General features: G+C 45.4%; 1 protein-coding gene and 1 pseudogene across 1 annotated transcript; both read right to left on the bottom strand.

Moving 5' to 3' along the window:
* Window positions 1-959: 959 nt before the first annotated feature.
* LOC103634531 (uncharacterized) lies at window positions 960-2,755 on the bottom strand (annotated as a pseudogene).
* A 4,139-nt stretch (window positions 2,756-6,894) lies between these two features.
* LOC100501075 (long cell-linked locus protein) lies at window positions 6,895-7,778 on the bottom strand. The gene has a single exon (NM_001368223.1). The coding sequence runs from the start codon at window positions 7,662-7,664 to the stop codon at window positions 7,026-7,028; it is 639 nt and encodes a 212-aa protein (NP_001355152.1). The 5' UTR covers window positions 7,665-7,778; the 3' UTR covers window positions 6,895-7,025.
* Between the last annotated feature and the right edge of the window lie 895 nt (window positions 7,779-8,673).

Here is an 8,673-nt window from a genome sequence, read left to right as displayed (position 1 = left end):
CCCCTTAATAGTACGACGATTCCTATACTCAAGTTAAATAAAATATAATTAAGTAAACTCCTTGAGTCATTGGTGTCTCAAGTGTGATTTCTCCATGGTGTTGCTTCATAAGGATCACAAACATCTTTGTCTCACCTTTTGAAGCAAACACAAATCGAGCCTGTGACTTGTGCCATTTCACCATATATGAGTTCAAATCATGGCTTCAAGTCACCTTACTGATGCATCAACATGTTGTAACTCTTTATAGCTGATTAGTTCATCGACTTAGTGCAAGTACTCTCTTCTTCACCTTAGTCATGGTACCTCGGTCTACAAGCCGTCGCTTGGCCTTCACCTTCGCTTAGTTCCTCGAAGCCCTTTCCTTTCTATCTTCACCCTATCAAGCCATTCTTAAGTCACATCCTATTGAGCATCCATTGAGAGAATCATTTCTTCAATATTGTGAACCTTGCTTGAATGTCATCTAGATATAACTGCTAAGATCAATCAAGCTCTAAGCTCTAGTTTGATTCTCATATATTCATATATGGACTAATAGTAATATGGTCAAGCCAATTCATGATTCCTCATATCTTATTCACTTTGGCTTGACCAATCCTCTTAATCACTTCAACCTCTATTATAATCATATTTATGCATAGTGATTTCTCAGGACTTGTCCATATATTCAAACCAATATAGAGACCAATTATATCCATTTGCATTGTCTCACTGGTTATTTGACCTTGTGTTGAACCTTGTTCACTGATCATTATACACTATTCAAGTAAGTTCATCATACTGAATTTCCTGTTCAACACTTAGCAAACTTGTTAGACCTTTAAATGTGTCGTTATCCAAATCACCAAAACTCACAAAAGGGATGAATGCACTTTCAGGTCTCACCTGGATCTGGATGATGATGGCGACGATACCCGTACACCGTAATGGCAGGTATCGCCAGCACGAGCTCACAGTCACAGACGGGATCCCGCCGCTGTCACCATTCCCGGGTTCGCTGCCGGCTTCATCAAAGGGTCGGATTCGACCACCTCCATGAGCCGAAGAACCACGACCCGTCGTCGCTGGGGCAGGGCACCACCGTCACGGACGCGGACCCCAGCCGGCCATGGCGCACCCAGGGCAGCACGAGTAGGGGTGAAAACGGGTCGGGTATACCCGCTGGGTATCGGATACGGATAGTGCAAATACTCGTTTTTCGGATACGGTTTCGGGTATTTTTATATTCTGGACAGATACGGATAGTACCCGGATAGTGCAGCTTCGGATATGGGTCGGATACGGAGCGAGTACTACCCGGTAAATACCCGAATATTTGGGTCGGATACGGGTACCCGGAATTCGGGTACCCGTTTTTTCTTTTTCTGCATAATAATATAGTTATAAAATCATAACTTTTACATTTGAGATCGGATGAAGATAAAGTTTATATGAAAATTGTAGAGCTAGAAGGGATCTATAACTTTGTAGTACATCACATTTTTGTTTAAACATATCTTTAGGCCAAAATCATTGAAATAATGTCTAAATTTATATCAAAATAATAGACTTTATCATTTTCATGTGGGACTTAAGATTATCTCCATGTGGGAACTTAAGATTATCTTTTTATAAACTATTTATTAATATTGGTAACTTATTTGTAATTTTTGGTCGACCCTACAATATTTTTATGAATTTAATTGTATTTTGATGATTTTCTACAACAAGAAATTAATAATACACCAAATAGCCTAATAATCATGAATTTTTACGGGGACACAACATATATCCACGTATAGTTCTCAAAAACATTTGGACCATAAAATCCACAAGATGTTGGTGTTTCTTCCATTACACTCCCACTTATTGTGTGAGTTACAAATGAAATCATTTTATGTATCGAAGTTTCAACATAATCAATATTTCACTTATCATTTTCATGTGGGGACTTGAGGTTATATTTGAATAGAATGTTTATTTGTTTTGGTAAGCTTTTTGCAATTTTGGGTCAAAACTAGTGTATTTTATAAATTTTAATTATATTTTGTTGATTTTATGTAGAAAGAAATTAATAATGTACAAATAACCTCAGAAATCCATGAAATTATATGAAGGTACAACATATGGCCATGTATAGTCATAAAAAATAATGGGACCATAAAATCCACAGGATGTCAACGTTTCTTCTATTTTATTTCCACTTATTGTGTGAGTTACACATGAAATCACTCTAAGTATCCAAGTTTCAACATAATCAATACTTCACTTTACCATTTTTTATGTGGGAACTTGAGATTATCTTCTATTAAATGTTTATTAGTATTGATAATTTACTTGCAATTTTGTGACCGAACAAGAATATCTTATGATAACCAATTAATGCATTATCCGATCAAATAATATTCGTATCCGTCACTTATCCGCCCAGATAAATATACGGTCTCTGTATTCGTCCTGTTTCTAACTATTCGTATCCGATCCCGAATCCGTTTTAAATACATCAGGGTAGGATACAGGATGAGCTAATATCCGTCCGTATCCGCCTGTTTTCACCCCTAAGCACGAGGCTGGGGTTCTCGAACCCGAGGTCCCTGTCAATGGCGAACGGAAGCAGCCCGGACATGATGAGCCTGGGGCTCCCGAGCCCCAGATTCACCATCTCTGTCCACTTGGCGTCGTCCCTGAACGCCACCTTCCGCTCCTCCATCCAGTCTACCAGCTCTTGGAACCGCGCCGCCGTCATGACCCCCGCGATGGCCGCGCGCACCATGCCCGCCACCTCGGGGAGCGGCGCGTGAGGATGTCAGGGGCGGCCATGGCGCGGTGGAGGAGGATGTCGCAGGGGGATCCAGGATCTCATCACGGCGTGTGCGGCGAGCGTGGTGGGGACGCGCGACACGAGATCAGGTGGCGGCCGCAGGATGGAGAGGCTATCGCGACCGAGATTTCCGGAGGCAGAACACAGCCGCATGTGTGGACGCCGCGCAGAAATCGGAGGCCGCCCCGCCGCCGCCATCATCGGCCCCAACCTCGCGAACGAACAAGGCGCAGGGAGCAGAGATCGGCTGCGTGAAATGTGGAGGCCGCGGAGCACAGGGGAGTGCGAGATTGGGGGGATTATGGCGGCTGCAGGATGCTATCGCGACCGAGATTCTGGAGGTGGCGGCCGCAGGATGGAGAGGCTATCGCGACCGAGATTTTCGGAGGCAAAACACAGCCGCATGTGGATGCCTACAATGTGTACTTAATTAGTTGTAAAGATATGGTGTTTTTGTTTCTATGGATTACAGCTGCAGCAGTCCAAACAACCGGCTTTAAAGTTTTGAAAAAAAATCAATCGCATCATGTAATTATGAACAGAGAGGAGCTTGATGTTAGTTGGTTGTTCAAATCTAAGAGACAATTATTATAGAAACATTAATATATATTTAAGCTAAAAGTTTATTAGCAGATAGTCTATATATATAAGAATACTTATGTGTTAGATTGAAAGAGACATCTTACAACCTTGTCACTGACGTCTCTCTCTAAGATTGCAGACATTAAAGTTGTCACCCCCATTTTCTCTTGTTGTGTATACGGTGTTAGCACAACGACAGCGTTGTGTCTCTTTCTTGCACGTGTGGATGCCATATACTACAATGTTGATCATAATTATGCTACAATTGGGTAGTAAAAGAATTAAATAAAAACATCAAACATTATAGATCGTTATACAATAAAAAGGACAACCTCAATATAGTTATGATTAATGTGACACACAGGCCGTAAAATATATACACATGCATCACATATACGTTTGGGCCATACCATTAACAACAATTTCTACGGAATCAAGTTAGGAGAAGAACTGGATACTATTGTGTGATATAGAAACGAATTATCCTAATGATTATCCTAACGATCTATATGTTGTACGCGATCAACAGTCCCCATATGTCTCAAGACAATGCCCCAAAACCTCTCGGAATTTTATCGATCATATTAATGAAATTGCTATGAAAAATGTATAGGAATGGTCAATCCAAACACCTTTATTTTCATCACAAATCGTATTAACAATCACATGAGGTAGAATGTTAATAGTACACATAATTTGAATCTATTTTTTCTAACTTGAAAGGTACACATATTATTAGCCGCAACAGTGATTCCAGACATAGGGGCCAGTTGTTGTGCAAGTGATCACGAGAAAAAACAGACTGACCTTATGCCTCGATGATGATTCTAGCCGATAGAGGTAAAGAAGTTGCGCGACTTTAAAGGATCAATATACCCAAGAGTGAGATATATTATGTTTCTCTGAATTTATTATATAAATTAAATCTTAAACACAAGCCTAAACTTTACCCCAAGTGTCTAATGATGTGATGACAAGTTCTGCACCCTAATTTGTAATCCTATACTAACATGAAAATTCTAGAATGTAAAAGCTTGAATTAAGTTGCTCAAATGTAAATATACATAGTAAAGAAATTATTAGTAGACTCATTATTACGAAGGTATCGGAGAGTCATACTCTCACTAATCCTCGTTGAGCACCCGTACAAGGATGTTGCTCTTCTTTAGTCACCACAAGGGCAAATGCTTTCTATAGGTTGGTTCACTACGGTAAACCACTCACAAAAGATGTACAAGATCGAATTGTGTCACCCATAAACTCTTTGGAAAGAAATGAAATTGTTGTAGATTCGCCAAAAATATTCTCCGGAGGGAATAACCGTCTGCTATCCCCAAAACAAACACTTTAGACCAACCCAGCGGGTCCCATAAAGGCATCCCGCATGTGAAAAAGAGGAGACCGCGATCACTGTTCATCTCTCCAACAAGTTGCAGACGTCGATGCGAAAAACGGGCATCCCCTCTCCATACTGCCATACCCCCCAAATCTAGGGTACTCTCCCTCCTTTCCGTATCTTTCGAGCTCGTATATAGGAGCTGCTGAAACCAACTGCCTTTTAGGATGTGTTTGGTTGGGGAGCCAACTAGAATGGAATAGCTCCATTCTAATTTCTGAGAACGGAATCGATCTATTCTATGTTTGGTAAGCAGAATGGAGCCACTCTGTTTTTTGTTTGGTTGGAGAGCGTATTAGAGCAGAGCCGCTCCGTTCTGTGTTTGGTTGAGGAGTGCATTGACGTTTGCTCTATCCTTGTCTTCAACCTCCATGTGCATTTGCAAACATTTATCTTCAATCTCATGATGTATAAAATATGAACATCCAGAAGATATGATCCAAATACAAACTGACACAGAACCGGTTATTGATAGGCCAAAGGCCCTGCATCGCCCTCAAACCTAACTGAACACACACCAAAGCCTCGAATGCAAACTGAACTCACGAGCTGACATAGAACAAGCTTGAATGCAAACTGAACACTCAACATATTCATTGACTAGCAAGCTACAACTCCGATTAAATGGTTTGTCCGACTACAACTCTGATTAAGCAAGATTAATCTATTATCTTTCTACTTATTTTTGGCTAAAATAATTATACTAACAGATAGTATGGCCTGTCAATTCGAAATGCAACAACCATACAGGGACCAAAAATACAGCTCTATGAAGAAATTTAATAATTGACAGGCTATGAAGAAATTTCAGTTATATAAAGAAATAACTCTATGCTCCTCTCCTCTTCTTTCTGTGGAGGCTACAGGTCTGCGCAAGATAGTGGCTTCCCTGGAAGAGAAGATCAATGCAGAGATAACTCTCTCTATGCAGCACAAAGGCCACGCAATGGGAAAGGGGCAACCTCACCTGGTGTCCTTGGCTCATGTCAGGCGATGGAGTTCGCGAGTGCAAAAGCCACGCGAGGCGGGCGGTGGGTCCTTACCACGAAGGGGACGAACTGAGGAGAGGGAGGCGCTAGAGCCACGAGCATCGGAGCATGGGAGCCGGCGTGGGAGCAGTGAAGGGAGAAAAGGGGCCAGCGTGAGCACGGGAAGGAAAAGGGAGGCGGCGGATTCATCCAAGTTAATGCACGATGACGAAGCTCCCCACGACAACAGTGGGATGGAAGAGCGGAGGAATTTTGCTAGAGAGGAATGAACGGGAGCACTTGCGTCCGGTCGATTTTGGTGAGCCAGCTCATTCCTAGTTTTAGCACGATACTTAACCGAGATATTCCTAGAGCCGCTCCACTCTTCCTCTCTAGATAACCAAACACCTAGAAAATAGAAATAGAACGACTCTGTTCTCATCCGCTCTCCAACCAAACACACCCTTACACGATGTGAGGCGTACTTCACTGCGACATTTACGCACTCCGGAAGGAGCTCTGCTGGATGCCTGGATCGGTCTTAGGTATTCTCTATGAAAGAAAGCTATGTGTTCTGTCTGCTGTCTCCAAAATAAACACCTATAAAACTGGACCAGCCCCTTATACTATCCTTTAAACCAAACACTAACTTATTAATAAGGACTATTTGTTTTAATCTCATTCCATATAAATATATATTGCAGCGATTAAGTGAGTTCAAATGTCTAGCAAGTCAAAATCTCTCCTAATCTCCTTCATCCTAATCCTTGTAAATGGGAAATTCGTATCCAAACATGGAAAAATATACTCAAATCACCGTCGAAGGTCCGCCCAAGGATCGTAAAATGTCTCAGACCCCTGGAGCACGTACAGTCCAATCGTCAGTAGCACATGGTCATGGTTCAGGTGTACGTCTTGTATTTAATTATGAACGCTAACGAACAAAACTGAGAGTACTATCAAAGGACAACACATCATTCAGGCAATTATGTAAAGCGGACACCTGTATACAACCAGAAAGGCAGCAGCCCAAATTCAATCAGTGATCAATCTAGTGGCATCCTAATCTACATTGAAATGCACAAACAGACGTGCATGTAACAACCAAATCAACCGATTCACACGCGGACTGAAGAAAAAAAATTGTATCATGTATATGTATTGTAGTAATAATAATTTTTGGGAGCAACAAAAGAAATTTTAGAGCAAATGTACAGAGCTCAAGCTCAATCGCTGGTAGTACTAGTAGTAAGCAAGAATGAACGAAGAAATAAATCTAGCTGATGCTCCTCTCCATCATCTCGTTGTACTGTAGCCACGAGATCTGGCGCTGCAGCTTCATCTGCGCGTAGAACCTGGCGATGAACTCGTCCGCCTTGACGTCCACCCCGGCGTCCTCGCCGCTGTCCGCTGCCACCGACCGTCCGGCCGAGCTCGCGCGGCAGGCCTCCGCCACCACGCGCTCCAGCAGCATCTCGCCATCGCCGCAGCAGCTCGGCTCTTCGTCGTCCTCCTCCTCATCATCGTCGACGTCGCCGTAGCAGCACCCGGCGCCCTCGCCCGTCTCCCACGCGGCGGCGGCGGCGCTGAAGAAGTAGCGGTCGTCGCCGTAGAGGCCCGGCGTGTCCGGCACGGCCGGCGCGATGCAGGGGATGAGGCGGAGCACGCGCGCGGACGGGGTGCGGAACCGGAACGCCGGCGTCTCGTCGATGGAGTACTCGCGCTCGCCGCAGCGGAGCCGGTCGCCGCGCGCGCCGCCCAGGCCGGCGAGGCCGTGGCCGTGGCGGCGGAGCGTGCGGAGCAGGCGCAGGCGCAGGCTGTGCGCCGCGCCGCCCTTCCGCGCCCACAGCACCGCCAGCCGCAGCAGCCGCCACGCCCGCGTCCCGAACGACGGCCTCTTCAGTCCCGCCGCCATTGCGCTGCGTGTCGGATCAGATGGCGGCGCTTCGTTCGTCGAATGCGAAATGCCGCTGGATCGTCTCTCCGCACTGCTTTGCTCGGGTGATTGCTTTGTTTCGGAGTTCGAGATGAGTCGAGCAGGGGGAGAGGGAGAATATATATAGGAGCTGTGGGGGCTGCCCGGCTGGCTGGCGTTGCTTGCGCGCTCCGGTTTGCAGCGGCGCGGGCGCGGGAGGAGGAAGCGAACGCGTTTAGCAGCTGCTCGCGCCGCCCGCGTTAAGCTGGACTGGACTGCTGGAGGCAGCAGGCACATGATTGGGCGTGGCATGTGGGGCCCGTTCGCCAGGACGAAGGTGGCTATGGCACCCACGGACCTGCCGGTTCACATTTTCGGGATGCTACTGAGCCCGGAGGCGTTGGCTTCGTCTGCTTGATGGGCAGGAGCAGGACGGCGGCACGGGGATGCGGCCAGCCGGCCGTGGCTGTATTACCTGTGATGAACGTGGGGGCCTCGCACCTGTCGTGGCCTTGCTCGATCCGGCGAGCGAATTCCTGGGTTCCCAGGATGAGTTCGCAGCTGTTTTCGTTTTCGGTTTTTCCCACACGGTTTTGCCCAGGACCCAGGAGCCGAGAGGAGACTGTCCATCCACCCCTCGTTTTTTTTTGCGTTTCGCCCGCACCGTAGCCCGTAGCCCGTAGCTCCGGCCTGCACGCAGACTCGTCAGTCCGCGCTGCTTCACTGGATTCGTACCTGGTAATCTGAGTAATTCGCCAGCCAGTTATGAGCTGTAATGCATAGTCGACGACCGGCGATTTACAGGATCGAATGTTTTTCCCCCCTTTTTACCAACCGCTTCCCTGAGGTACAGTATGGCGTTAGATCACTTACTCCATGTGTAAAAAAACACATTTTGTTCTTCGACCAGTCACCGATTTAAATTAAGCTATATATTTATATAAAATACTGTTAGCGCATCTCATCTCAAAATAGGATTACTATAATTATTGTATAAAATGAGAGATGT

Source organism: Zea mays, chromosome 1 (genome assembly GCF_902167145.1).
Source record: "Zea mays cultivar B73 chromosome 1, Zm-B73-REFERENCE-NAM-5.0, whole genome shotgun sequence".
Lineage (NCBI taxonomy): Eukaryota > Viridiplantae > Streptophyta > Magnoliopsida > Poales > Poaceae > Zea > Zea mays.
Note: the sequence above shows the minus strand (reverse complement) of the source record. Positions and strands in the feature narration are given on the sequence as shown.